The sequence below is a fragment of the Camelus dromedarius genome, chromosome 24 (assembly GCF_036321535.1).
Source record: "Camelus dromedarius isolate mCamDro1 chromosome 24, mCamDro1.pat, whole genome shotgun sequence".
NCBI classification, from domain to species: domain Eukaryota; kingdom Metazoa; phylum Chordata; class Mammalia; order Artiodactyla; family Camelidae; genus Camelus; species Camelus dromedarius.
The window spans coordinates 20,325,613-20,340,684 of NC_087459.1; the positions used below are offsets into that span (position 1 = coordinate 20,325,613).

At 52.0% G+C, this 15,072-nt stretch overlaps 1 protein-coding gene and 1 long non-coding RNA gene across 2 annotated transcripts in view; one reads left to right on the plus strand and one right to left on the minus strand.

Annotated features, from left to right (window-relative positions):
- LOC116147200 (uncharacterized) overlaps positions 1-15,072 on the minus strand; it is a 129,884-nt gene that overhangs the window by 48,143 nt on the left and 66,669 nt on the right. The gene's annotated exons all lie outside the window — the stretch shown is intronic.
- Positions 6,031-6,698, plus strand: C24H16orf82 (chromosome 24 C16orf82 homolog). Its single transcript, XM_031471177.2, is given in 3 exon segments — positions 6,031-6,058; positions 6,180-6,222; positions 6,224-6,698. Coding segments are annotated over 3 exon segments (546 nt in total).

Below are 15,072 nucleotides of genomic sequence, written 5' to 3' on the forward strand. Positions count from 1 at the left end.
GCACTGGGGATACATCAGTAACTGGGCAGAACCCCTCCCTCACATAAACGCTCAGGTGGGTGGGAGACAGACAATGAACAAAATAACCACGGCAAGTATATGGCAAGAAATAAAGGAGAGAAGGGGACCGTCCACAGTAGACATCTCAAAACCACCTCCCCGATTCAGACTTTCCACCTCCTGGTGTAGGAGAAAGGACAGGGACTGCCGGGTCAGTCGGAGGGACAGATCCCAGCCCCACCAGCCACCTGCGCTAGGTCTCAGGGCGCTGCAGTCACTTGCTTCCCAGGCTTTATTCTTGCACTCTGCAACCTAGGAATGGAAAGGTGGAAGTTCATAACAAAGACAACTTCTGTGCGCACTCTGCCTGCAGCCCTGTGCTAAGCTCATTAAGTTCATTTCCTCATTTAACCCTTGCTGCAATCCAGTGACAGTGGCTATTTCTATGGTGTGGAAAGCTGACACCTGATGTTGAACCCAGGGGAGAGCGAGGCTTTCAAGTTCTTCAGGCCAAATTCCCAGCCATAACGCTGCACACCTCAAACAGAAGCAGGGTTCTGCGCCTAAGTGGCCTGGAGCAAATCCCTGGGTTTCTTTCTGAGCCTTAGAGTCTTCATCTGCAAAATGGGCATAACACTTCCCACCTGTCAGTACCAATGAAGCCAGGCGTCTGGTATACTGTGGGGGCCCCGTAAATGTGGACACCCCACCTCCCCCTCGGCCCTGCCCTGGGCAGTGATACCCATCTCCAAGGCAACGGGGCAGAATCAACCAGTGAAGTTCAAACGCATCCCATTTCCTATTTTCCTGACAGCCTATTTCATGGATCACAGAGACCCAAGTACAGCTGCTTATTCAACGGAGGAGAGAATGAATTCATTTTCATTCCTTAATACCCGATGTGACCTATTCTCTGTTGATCTCTCCTTTCCAAGGCTCCAGCCCTTCCCGCGGACTTTCAATTTGGACAGAGAGGGGGACTTTGCAGCCGGTAATGACAGAATGTCCTGCCCAGAGGATGCTGGGAGCCGCATCAGTGCCATGCAGTAATAAGTCCAAATGAAAGATATTATGTCACCTCATTTGAATTAAACAGATGAACTACAGTCCTAGACTATTAAAAATGAACCAATCTGCTGGACAGCTTCCAAGTGCTCAGTGCTCAGCACCCCCCAAAAAAGTGCCTGGCTCCCACAGGGTTTTATATTCTCATTTTCTGCCAATAATTCCTCCTTTCTGCGAACAGGGAGGAATAATGTGTGCAAAAGGCCGTCACCCATCGGCAGTAGCCACTTTCCACGGGCAGCCCTGCTGTGCTAACTCAGGGCCAGCCCTGTCCTCATTGGGGCTCCCTCCCCTGGGCTCCTGGGGGCGGGGCAGCCTGGCATGGAGGGTGCTCTGGGAAGCACCAGGGAGCCACAGGGCCGGCAGCCAGGGCTGGTCTGCGGACCAAGTAATGATCAACTGCCCCCAGCAATGTTTTCTCCTCTGATTTCTGGGGAGCTCCCCGCCTGCACCCCAAAAGCCCAGGGAGGGAGGCAGGTTGACAGCATTGCTTCCCTTTACAGATGGGGAAACCAAGGCGCCAGAACCCAGAGCGCTTGGGGTCACATCACTGAACCCAGCATGACTGGGAGGGAAGGCCCCTGGGTCATGCTTCTGCTCCCTGTCTCTCACTGTGTACCCCACCTTCCACAGCACAAGTGGCCTCTCCCTCAAGCTCTGCCACCCCCATGCTTCATGGCCCGGGCACCATTTCCCTCTCTGAGAACCTCTGTCCCCATCTGCAAGCCTGTAATTCCCCAGTGCCCCTCACAGGTAGACTGGACTGGGAGCCAGAAGACCAGGCTAAATCCCAGTTCTGCTGCTTACAAGCCATGCAGTTTTAGGAAATCTTGTTCTGCTCACTGAGCCTCAGTTTTCGCATCTGTAGCTTGGGACTTAATAACTAAAGGCTGATCTCCAAAGCTCCTCTGCTCTGACATCCTACCCTGCCCCCAACCAGAACCCCATCCAACATGCAGCTAACATCCTCCTGGCTTTAGAGCTCAGTACCTGGGGGCACGAGGTAATTCTGCTTTCTCATTTAATCCACTCCGGTGTGCCCTATGTTGACAATAAAGAGGCTTTATACCAAAACTGAATAACTATAGTAATTAAACCTACTCAGCTTTCCAAGTGTCAGTCGTTGCTCTAAGTGTTTTGCATCTACTCATTCAGTAAAACTTTATGGAACGCTTGAGCCTCTTCCAGGCACTGCGGACACAGCAGCGGCAAGGCACACGCCCCCTGACCTCAAGGATGGCGAGAGCCGACGTCTCCTGGCCCTGTTTCTCAGGGGAGGAGACTGGGCTGAGAGGGTCTGGATAACCTGCCCAGGGGCAGAGCTGCAGGGGCAGAGCCTGAGACCCAGCACCCAGGACTTGGGAGTGATTACAGCCGAAAGACTGGCACACTGGGGCTTCTGAGAGTGCAATTCCCATGTCCTGCGGTCTAGCCGACGGCTCGCAAGCTTGAGTGTTCTTAAGGATGTCTGATGGATGAAGTGGGCTTTCAGGGGTCATTTAGCCCATATCTGACTTCACCTCTGGTTAAGATGACAGACTCACCCCAGTTTGCTCAGCACTGTTCCTCTCTAAAACTGAAAGTTCCATCTGCCTGAAGCCCCCTCAGTCACACGCTGAATTAAGACTTTAACACGCACATGGGGCTCCTGCCCTGCCTTTTCCATGCTCAGCACCCTCTCCTGGCAGGGTCTCCCCTGCTCCTCTCCTGAGACCCACACCCTGACTGAGGCCGACAAGGCAAACGGGTCTGACATCCAGCTCTGGGGGGTTTAACCTCTCTGGGCCCAGCAGCATGAAGCCCCCAGGAGTGTGAGACCTGGCATTCTCTGAGATAGCTTTCGGGTCCGGATCTGGGAGTTTTATGGCCAAGGTCCATTTTACATCATCTCTCGGGGCTTCTATTTTATCAATCCATTTCCACTTCTTCCCTACAACTCTGGGGTAACACAAGACAAGTACCTAATACTTAGCGTTTATGAAGTGCCCACTGTATGCCAGGCTGGCCTCCTGGAATCCTCACTACAACCTAGAAGAACAATCCCCATCACCATTTGCAGATGAGGCAAGGCAAGCAGACTCCACTGATGCCCCGACCCATCTTTTGACCCCCAGGGTACAGATGGGAGCCGACTGATGGCTTCTCACCCAACTGCCTCCCCGACTCTCCTCCCTCTCTATCCCCTCCCTCCTCCCTCCTCCACCTCCAGGCTTTCGCTAGCATCACAGAAGTTGCTCAACCAGCTCAGGAGAAATAGGAAGTGCGCCCCAGGGGCGACAGGAGCCAGCGGCTAACCCCCAGCCTCTGAGAGGCCCCAGCAGCCCTGAACCCCAAGCCAGCTGGCTACATTCTCAATAAACACCCCTTCATCAGCTTTCCTTCCCTCCCTGTCTTGCCAGCCATCTCTTCCCTGGGTTTCTTGGAACCACCTCCCAAACAAACTACTAGTACCCACATCATGCCTTAAGGTCTGCTTTGGGGGGAACCCAAACTGAGACAGAAAGGTTAGGCAACTTGCCCAAGATCACACAGCTGGTAAGCAGCGGCAGACCCTGGATTTGAACTCAGACATCTGGCTTCCTACACTGAATGAATTGGTCGATGACTGTGTTGCACAGGTCCTGAGCTTGATCTGGGAATCCTCCTCCTCCTCCCCGCTCCTCAGGCAGCTTCTCCTCCCTCCTCCCTTCCCCTCCCCATCCTCCACACACCAAGTCCACAATGAAAAACTTCCGAGACAATTCTTTTGCCCCAGATCACAGGAAGTTGGGAGACGTGCTCTGAGTAGAGAGTGAGTGCATCCTGGTGACATTCAGCTCCCCGAGAGGCTCACTCCCTTTCAGCTACCCCAGCCTCCTTCCGGTCCCTGTCCCACCCAAGTGGCTCCACTCTGTGGCCACATCTTCAGCTGAAGCTGAACATTCTGGAATGGCAGTGTTTTATGACCAAATAATGTAGGCAACAGATAACCATTACTCCAGCCCTAAGTTGAACCTCATGGAAACATGCCAATAGAAGATGAGGCCCAAAGGATGCCGAGAAGTAGCTGCTCTGTACATTACGTGCAATTAAAACAAATGGAAGATTTCATAGTCTGTTTGGGAGGAGCCTTCTCAGAACTTCTCCAGGGAAATGTCACGGGAAAGAGACACTTAAAGGAATGTTTACTGCAGGGGAAAAAGAAAGGAACATAACCTAAATGTTCATCAATAGAATGGATGAATTATGACATTCATCAATGGAATACTCTAGCGCAGTGAAAATGAACTTGAGCTACACATGTAACGACAGAAGAATCTCACAAATATAATGTTGAACATAAGCAAGTTGTAGAAGGCTGTATAAAGAACGCCACTTATATCAAGATTAATAGCACACAGAACAATTCCATGCTGGTTTAGGGATACTTCAAGTATAAAGATGCTCATCAGATTCAGGATTGCCATGGGGAGACACGACAGGGAGGGGTAAACGGGTTTTAGGCTATGTCAGCAATGTCTTATTTCTTGAATGAGTGATGAGCACATGAATATTCACTTTATTGTTTCTTTTTTTTTATGCCTTAAGTAATTTTAAAAGTAAGGAGGAACTCAACCATGTGGCCACCTAGAGGAAGAATTACTTTTGTCTCTGGACAGAGCACCCCTCCGGGCCATGGCTGAGCTGGTTCTCTTTGTCTTGTCCTTGGAAGAAAGTATAGAGTCCCAGGTCCTGCTGTCAGGGACCCAGGTCACCTCAAGAGACCACCCATTTAAGCTCTGAGTCCTTGAAACCCACCCATGAGCCGTTTAGGGAGTCAATGAATTTCTTAATTCAGTCATTCAATGAACATCTGTTAAGTATCTACTAGTAAGTGTCATGCATGGTGTTCTCGCCCACAATACTGCTTAATCAGAACTGCACACAGGATTACCTACGAAAAGGCACACATAACCAAGCCTCTCCCCCCAGCACAGCACTTCTCAATGCTGACTGCACACTGGAGCCACCTGGAGAGCTTTTCAAAATTCTGATGCCAGAGCCTCACTCTCAACCAATTAACTCAGCACCTCTGAGAGTGGGACCCAGGCATCCCCAGGTGATTCCCACGGGCAGCCAAGGGAGAGAGCCACTGTCCTCGAAAATCCAAACATACGTTTATAAAAATCTCCCTACGGCCTCCAGAACTGTGAGAAAATAAATGTCTGTGGTTTTTTGTTTTTTGTTTTTTGTTTCTGATTTAAAAAAAAAAAAGCTCCCTCTGTGGTTACAATACACACCCTGGGGCAGTTCATTGATTCACTCATCTGGTAAATGCTTAATGAGCATCTATTATGTGCCAGATACTATGCTGGGTTATCGGAGGCAGAGCAGAGACTAAGAAATCTAAACCTCTGTCCACACAAAGTTGACACTGTAGCAGAGAGAACCAACAGCAATAAATAACCAATACATAAAAACAATCACAAATCATAATTAATGCCACAAGGCCCATAAATTAGGATGTGACACGAAGAGTAACAGAGGGACCTTCTTGGGGAAGGAGGGGACAGGGAAGACTTCCTGAGGGACACAGGAGCTGAAGCCTGACAAGACCGAGGGAAAAGCATTCCAGGTGGTAGAAACTGCCAGTGCAAAAGCCCTGAGGTGGGTAAGAGCTCAGAATAAGAAAGTGGCCAGTGTGATGGGGCATCCGAGGTGAGGAAGGGGTAGGTGTGAGGTGGGATGAGGCTGAGAGATAGCAGGAGCCAGACCAGGCAGGGCCGTGGAGGAACTGAGGTTAAACTCCTGACTGGGATCATCTCTGCAGTCCTTACGAGGACTCAGCAAGGAGCAGGAGGCTCAGAAGATGAAGTGATAACTATAAAGAAACACAGCTCAAGACGGTCTCCACAGGGACGCACGGCCAGGTCATGGGAAAGCAGAGGCCACGGGCCCCCCAAAACTGGTTATCACCCTTCTGGCCACGAGCCCCTTTTGTGCCCAATGGCAGCCCCGGCCACCAATGCATCCGGTGCCAGGACAGCATTGTCTCCCTCCTCACCCGCCCTGCCCGCCTCACAGGCACCATCACCATGGGAACCGAGCCAGCCAATCAGAACACTCCCTTTTAAAAGGGAGCCTTATAAATTGAGCCTCCACTGCCCCGAAGCGCCACACTCCACATTCAGAGGCCTCCAGGCCCCCTCCTCCTGGAGAAACCAGTTCAGTTGCCCCCCACTTTCCTCCAGGATAGAAAAGAGGAGTCTCCCGCCTGGAATGCTAGGGGCCCAGGTCCAGGCCTCCAGTCACCCAGCTTAGAGCCCTGTTCCACCTGCCATGTCACAGGGGCCACTCAGGAGCCCTTGAGAGGTTTCGGTGGTCACCTGGGGAACACCTGGAGCAGCGGGAGCGACGTGCCGAGCCTGCGACACTCTAGCCGGGAGGAATGCAGTGACGTCAGCCGGCTGAGCAGTGGGTACGCGGGGGATGAGGAGAGCAGCGAGGTCAGCTTGTTGGGCAGCCGTCGAATCGTGCAGTTGAACCGAAGGCTCCACATCCAGGCAGGCGGCGCCCAGACCAGCCAGGTGTGCGCCACCTACTCCCCCAACCAGCTGAAGAGCCGGCTGGCCAGCCAAGCCGACAGCACCGTGCAGACTGGAGGGGAAAACTGAGAGCAGCCTGCCTGGGGGCAGCGTGGACAGCCAGGCCAGCAGTCTGACCAGCCTCAGTTTCATCAGCCTGGGCAGCAGCGCCCTGAGCTACCAGGTGAGCAGCGGGCCGGCCAGTTCCATGGGCAGCCTTCCCTCCAGCCAGGCCAGCAGCTACCAGAGCATCAACGTGGACACCAACGTACAAAGTGGGCTGCAGAGCAATTCCAGTCTCCCGGCGGACAAGGCTGGGGACAGCGTGAATGCTAGTGACCAGGTCGCCAAGGGTGAGCAGCCTGCCCAGGTGCACGTGCCTTGATAAGGGGACTGGCCGGCCACTGGAAAATGCAGGCGTGAGGACCCAACAAACCCAGACCTCACTCAACGTCGTGACTGCCCAAAAAAGTAGGAAAGACCTTTAAAAAGTACACACTGTGTCAAAATCTTCAATGGATGGCCCCATCTGTAGCAACCACCATCAGCAGAAGGGTCATCCGTAACCAACCACAACAAGGATCAGCAGTCAACGCTGAGACCATCTCTGAGAACCACTGTTGGGAAGAACAAGGTCAAGTTCCATCCATGCTGGGTCCACATGTGTTAAGACCACCAGTGGCACTAACATCAGTCCTGTGAACCCCAGGGACGAGCCATCCCTAACAGGATCCGTCAATGGCAAAACCATCTGTACTGAGAACCGTCGCTGTGAGATCAACTATGCCAAAACTCATCAGGGGGCGACTACTGTTTTCAAGGCAAGGGCCAGCTGTATTAAGAACCATCTGAAGTTAGAAGAACCTTCCACGAAGAGACCATCCTAAGTGAAGAACACCAGCTACAACCAACACCAACCATGATGAGCTCAGAAGAAACAACCACCAACCACAGGTGGGATTGTCCGTGTCGAGAGCCAACTGAAGCGAGCACTGTCGGGGGGAGCCTTGTCTCTGGGGAGCCCAGTCCTGGGCACACTCTGTAACACACGCTGCCCACAGGAGCTGGGAGCGTCTGGAGAGGACGCTCATGATAACTGCATCAAGGGAGCCGCATCCCTGACGAGCATCGTCCAAAGCTTTACGCTTTCATTTTGAACACTGTTTCCAGGCAGCTTCAGCCCAGGATCTTCCCAGGAGCAAATGCTCCCTGACGCCCACCCGTGTCTCTGTTGGACCTCAGAGGAGGCAGAGAGATAAGAGACGAGGCCAGGAGTTGTCCTTTGTCGAGGACTGTTGGGACAGTGTTTCCTGTGGCAGGACAATGCCACAACAAATGCTTAATGGTGACAGACACCAACCCAGCCAAGAATGGCTGTGATGGGAGAGCTCTGGGCCATTTAGTGAATGACCCCTAGGTGGGTGAGAGGGCTGAGACCTCTGCCCTACCCCGTCTCAGGACAACGTTGCCCTTCCCTGGGCTGACCACACAGACTTGGGGGAGTGAGTGTGTCCACGGAGGGGCAGAGGCGAGAACAGTCATGAAGAAATCCACTAGGAACCAGAAGGAAAGCTGAGGGGGCACCAAAGACAATAAAAGGTGTCTGGAGAGGCTACACGTGTGTGAGTCTGTGTGCCTGTGTGCGCGTTCCTGGTGAGGCTGCCGAGATGGGGGGCCACGATCACACTGAAGAACTGAGGAGAGAGGAGGGCTTAGCTACCAACTCTGCTACTTCTAGGCAAAATCCCTAAACTTTCTGCAGCTCAGTTTCCTCACGTGGAAAATGGGACCCCTAATCCCTATTTCATACACAGATAGAATGGTTATGTGGATTACATAAAAATGTATATTGAGTACCTGGCAAGTAGCAGGCACTCAGTGTTTGCTGCCTTCCCTCTTCTCGCTCATCTGTAAAATGGGCACTGTGGTTTCTGCCTGGTTTCACTCACAGGCACAGAAAGGATAGCGCCTGCTAGTAAGGAGAAGAGGGTCCTTGACAGGAAAAAAAAAAACAGATGCACAGATGGAGTCTGGAGTCATGGCATCTCCTTAGGAGTCAAGACTGTTCCGCAGATGGTTTTGATAGGTTGAGGAGGAGTGAGGGCTTCTGGGTTGAGGATGCCCCATCTCTGGACAGGTGGGTTCCTTCTCTTCGAGCATGAGCGCCCCTTTGGAGTACACTGTCCCCCACTTTTCCTGCAGGCAAAGTTGCTCAGCAGGACCTGAGCTCCCATGACCCAGAGAGACAAGGACCCCGCCCCTGTCCAAGGAACCCCCCGTCTGCAGGTGGCTGCAGGGGAGCTTGGCTGCCTCATCACCCCCCCACCCCCGTCTTGCCTCAACTGACGGCACCCCCCCACTTTCCCATCTCAGAGGTCAATGAAGGGCCACAGAGGCCAAGCCGCAGGCACAGCAGGACCAGACAACTGCACCCTGGGGCCCTCAGCCTGCAGGCCACAGACTCCTTGGACACAGCGTGGCCAAAGCTCAGCTAGGCGCCTTCCCCTGACCACACCCTCCTCCCCTGTCCCTTCTCAGCACACATCATCGCTCTCAATTGTCCAAGCCGGGCCCACGCATCACACTGGTCTGCCCCTGCCCCAGCCACATGTCCCATCAGTCCCTGAACACCCCCCACCTGCACCGCTGACCCCCTAACCCAGGCTATCATCTTCCTCCCAGCCTCGGCTGCACCCTAGAACCACCTGGAGGACATTTTCAAAAACCAGATGCCCAGACACCCCCACTGACTTAGCCTAGGCACCATCAGTGCTTAAGGTCCCCCAGGTGACACTACTGTTCATCCAGGACTGGGGAATGTCGCTGTCCTTGGTCTCTTCCCCCTCTGATCCACTTTCAACCCCTGGGGTCAAAAACAGACACCTGCCAGGACCAGGAAGGAGAGGGAGTCAGCTGGGACCTTGGCATGTGTCCCCTCTAAAGAGAAGCCAGACATGTAGAAGTCTACATAAAATGTCCCAATTTCTTTTAACATGGGCCACAAATTCAAAAAAATTCTAAAAGCACAAGGCAAATGAAAACATTTCTGGAGGCAGGATCAGGCCTATATACCCAATGGCTTTTGCTTCTAAACAGAGAGCAATCTCTCAGAAACAAAAATGTGCTTCTATTCCTTGACTGCTTAAAAATGTTCAAATTTTCCCACCATCCAAAGGATTTGCCACGACATTCAAGCTCGTCACAAACTGCCCTAAACATGTTTTCCCTCCCTCAGCTCCTGCTCCTTCCTCCTCGACATCTACATACTGTCCCAAACCTGAGTTCAAGCCTCTGGGCCTTTGCACATGCTGTTCCCTCTGCCTGGCATAATTTGCATGCAGTATAATTTACATGCAATGGAATTCACCCTGTGCTAGTGTGCAGTTCTACGATTTTTGACAAACACTCACATGCAGTCATGTATACACCACCACCCTTAGAACAGCAAATAGTACCATCACCCCCAAAATCCCATTATCCCTTTTTATATCAGTCCCTCCTCCCTCCCCTACAATCACTGACCAGATTCCTGTCCTGACAGTTTTCCAGAATGTCATAGACATGGAATCACACAGCTTGAGCCTGGCTGCTTTCACTTAGCTAATGCATCTGTGACCCACTGATGTTTCTGTTTGTCCTGAGTAGCATCCCTGGTTTATCCACCCTCTCGTTGAGAGGCATTCGGGTTGTTTCTGTGACTATGAAGCAGCTAATAAACATTTATGTACAGGATTTTGTGCGAACGCAAGTTTATCATTTCACAGGGGTGAGTACCTAGGCGGGGACTATCAAGCGACATGTAAGTGTGCTTCACTTTATAAGAAACTGCCAAGACGTTTTCCAAAGGCAGCATTACCTTACAGTCGCCAGAACTTTGTATGTGTCAAGAGTTTGGGGTTTTCGTTTTCATTTTCGTGATCTAGCTCCCAGTTCATTATCTTAACAATATGGCGTAGTTGGTATCAGTCTCTCACTATGAACTCCATTTTATGTATGGGGAAACTGAGGCACAGAAAGGCTAACACTGTGCAAATTAGTGGCAGGGCTGGGATTTTTTTATTATATATATTTTTAATTGAAGTATAATCAGTTTACAATGTTGTGTCAATTTCTGCTACACGGCATAATGCTTCAGTCATACATGAACATACATATATTTGTCTTCATATTCTTTTTCACCATAAGTTACTACAAGATGTTGAATATAGTTCCCTGTGCTGTACAGTATGAACTTGTTGCTCATCTGCTTTATATATATTAGTATCTGCAAATCTCGAACTCCCAATTAATCCATTCGCACCTCCTTCCCTCCTGGTAACCATAAGTCTGTTTTCTATGTCTGTGAGTCTGTTTCTGTTTTGTAAATAAGTTTGTTTGTCCTTTTTTTTTTTTCAGAGTCCACATATAAGTGATACCATGTCATATTCTTCTTTCTCTTCCTGGCTTACTTCACTTAGAAGGACAATCTCCAGGGCTAGGATTTGAACCCAGGCCATCTGGCCCCAGATCCAGGCTCTTAACCAGGATCTCTACCCCCTTCTCTCTGTTTTGGACTCACTGGGCCCCCGGCATACCCATGCAACAGGCCACACCCTAACGCAGAGCCCCCAGCCAGCTGTTTCTTGTCTCAGGCCCCTGAATATAATGCCTCCCACTTGTGTCTCCCTGAGGGGAGGTGCCACTCCCCCCATACCCCGCTCTGTATCCTCGAGGCCCCGTCTGTGTCAGAGGCATCGATGACTGCTGAATGAATGAATGAGTGGGCAAGCAAGCAAAGGACGCAGGGCTGAACCAGAGGAAGAGAGCTGGGTCCTCCACAGCCTGTTCTCCAGCGACTACAGCCCACTGTCCAAAAACAAATGTAGCTCAGCATCAAACGTTAAATACCGCTCGGTGTGCGCGCCCCAGCCCCCAGGACAGCTCCATCCTTCTCCCACTGTCTGCACGGTGGGAACGTCTCAGCCCACCCCGGCACTGGGGACGCAGCCAGCACTTGAAGTGAGGACCATTTTTCAAGCGGGCATGGTGATTTTTCCTTCCCTGTCCACAGGCCCAGTGTTTGGGGTGCCACAGGGTTGGAATGATGGGTTGGCTGCAGGCGCTGGCTCCTGAATTATTAACTGGGCTGGGGAGAGAGTTGCTTACAAATGCTGTCTGTCCGGCAGAACGCGGAAGCCCTCAGACTTCAAACAGGCCTGGAGCGGGCAGGCAGGAAAGGCTGGTAGGCCTCACACGCTGACCAAGTCAGGGACCTCTCTTCCCCAGTGCTCCCTTGGCCTCCAGCCACTGGCTCCACCCAGAAGGAGGTCATCTTTCATTCTTTCTTCACACCATACTGCCTGTTCTGTTGGATTCAAGCTCCTGACCTCTCCTCGGCTGCCCACTCCAAAACCAGTAGGTAAAGTGGACGGAGTCTGGTGATTATGATTCTGAGCCATGAGCTTGCTGGGTGAGCCCGATTCTCAGTCCACGGCTCATCATGGGCAGGGAGGGGGAGTAGGGTGTCAGAGGCTGGGTCCCCTAGAAGCAGAGCCTGGGATGGGGGTTCCTGTGAGAGTCATGTTAGAGGTGTTCCAAGGAAAGGGGAGAGGGAAGCAGGCTGAGGAAGGGAAGGGTCTAGAAACTGGCCTCAGGCTGGTCCCATGGCAGCGGAAGCGGGGACAGGCTCTGCAGTGTCCATGGCAACTCAGACCTGGTCTCACCTTCAAAGGGAGAGGGCCCTCCACGTCCCCATGCCCTGGGTGAGGGAACATAACCCACTGGGTGGAATAGCTCCCATCCAAGTAAGAGCAATTCTCCAGAGACGGGACATCTGGGAGTCACTAGTGGCAACACCAGGCAGGTAGTCAGGCTGGTGTGGCTCCAGACAGTGGTCAGGAATACAGCTCCTCCCAGATCTCCATTCTACCAACCTTAGGATGAGACCCTTGTACTCATGGTCCAAGATGGCTGCCCAAGCTCCATCCAACACATCTCCATCCAACACAAGAAGAAGAGCAGGGGGAGGAAGGAGGGAAGAAAAGCTTGGCCCTTCTTTTTTTAAAAGGCTTCTTAATAATCCTATACAACAGAGTTGTACCTAGCTAGAAAGGAGGTGAGGAAATTTGGTCTTTATTCTGCAGAAATAAAATTGACATTTTGTTACTAATAAGGGAGGACGGAATGGAGACTAAGGTAGATACTGCCCCTAATCCATTCTCCCCACAGAAACTAAAAGGAAATTTTGACCTTATAAAATCACCCTTTCACTTAAGATCTTTGTGGTGGCTAGCAAAAATGCCGCAATACTTAGCAAATTCTCCCAGAAGAGGAGAAATCTTTCTCTCCAGCGCCTGAATCGGGGATGATCATGTGATCTGCTTTGACCAACAGAAAGTGATGCTCTGCGGCTCCAAGTCTAGGCCTTCAGGGGCCGTGCAGCTTCTGCTCACTGACACTTCACTCTCCGCAGCCATCACACAAACATGCTGGTCCAGCCTGTCACGTGAGGAAAGAGTCTCCAAGCCCCCCAGCCATTCCCGTCAAGGCCATCATAAACCACTCAGCCCCACACGACCCACCAGCTGACCACAGATGCAGGAACAAGTCCAGCCCAGATCAGCTGAGCCTGACCGAGACCAGAACTCCCACCCACTGAGCCGAGCCCAAACTGCTTACCTTCAGGCTCCCAAGCTTAACAAGAGGTTGGAGATAGTTTGTTACACAGCTAACGCTAATTGCTAATGCTCTAATCTCTTCCCCTTGCTCTCAGGGCAAAGAACCGAATTCCCTCCACGGCCACCACAGGCCTGGCCCCTGCTGACCACTCTAGCCTCAGTGCAAACTGCGTTCTTCTCTGTGGTGCCTTCACTTCCTGAGACCCCCTGCCCTGAGCCCCAGCACCCACGAGTCCTGCATCCAGACTATTCTCTGCCCCGCTACTTGGTTCCCACCCACTCTTTCTTCCGAGTCAGCTCACGTGCCCCTCCCCTGGGGGAGGCTCCCTGAGCCCCCATGCCCAGATCCCACGCTCCTGGTACACACTCTCAAGCTGCCGTGCCCTTCCCCCCACAGCACTTCATTACAGTCATAACTCTACACTTCTTGGCGTGATTCTTTGATTAAATCTGCCTTGGACTCCACGAGGGCAGGGACTGGGTCTTTTGTGCTCACTGTTGTGTCCCCAGAGCCCAGAACAGCCTTTTCACAGTTGGTACGTCCTTGGGTCCCCAGCACCTAGAGCCATGCCTGCACACAGTAGGTGCTCCATACATACTTTTGAATGAATGACTTCAATCCGAGCGTAGCAAGGCCAGCCAATAGAAACTCATTAGACCTTGACTGTGATATTAGTTTTTAAAACACAAAAGGCGACAGAGTGAGTCACGGGGCTTGAAAGTGTCGCACACGCACGCACGTGCACACACGCACACACCAGGTCTGGCAAGGTCATGACAGTGACCATTGACAGACTTACCTCTTGGGCTCAGGGGAGTCCCTAAGGTCACTTGCTCTCCTCAATGGATTGTCAGCTGTGGTTTATGAAAACTTGCCTGGAATCCCTTTCTTTCCGATAGAAACCCTTCACTTCCATATCACGTTGAGCAGCACGAGCAGGGGGCGGCCTCTTTCTAATCCTGGAGGTCACAGTGACCTAGAGAGCGGACTGGCTCTGCATGCCTTGAACGTGCACCCTAACCTCTTTAACGCCTGTGCGTTCTCGTCTGTAAAACGGGAGGAAGCAGTACCTCCAGGGTCATTTGTGCCGAGCGCATCTGGCTCAGTGCACACAGGAGGCCTTCAATAGAAGGCAACCATCGTTGCAGTGGACTCAGACAGCTCCCAGCTCAGGGTGTGTCCCACTAGTTTACCTGTCTTTCTGCCCACCCCACCCCCACTGCCCCAGCTCCAGCCCCAGCCCTTAGCTCAGGGCCTGGCACAAAGCAGATGGTGGTAAATGTTTGTTGAATGAAGAAACGAGAACTTGAAAAGGAAAGCCGGAATTCAACTCATTCAGCCTTCACTGGGTGCCGAGCCCTGGGCTAGATGGCAGAGAATCCAATCAGAGGGAGACCACTTATGCTTTTGGGGTGCTCACAGCCTGGCCAGAAGTCAGAAGGCATCATCCCTTCGATTTCACTTAAAGATCCAAGTAATCTTTAAGATCTTTAAAGATCTGCCTGAGATCTGGTCATACTAGGCCCCATTCTCACCGGGCAACAAGCAGCTGGAGCTGAGGTCGCCCTGCTCCAAACTTATTTTTCACTTGGCATAGGCCTTTGAGTCCCTGGGTTAGAAGGAGAGGTAGATGGGTGAACAGTGCAGCAAAAGAGATGATGGAGCTGGAGGTGGCAAGAGGCCCTCCCTCAGTCTGGGAGGACGGGGAGGCAGCTAAAAGGGGACAGGCTATTTCCTCTCGGACCACGCAGTGACAACCGGCTAGGTCAGTTGCCTTCCCTGGCTTTAGTTTACTCCAGAGGTACAC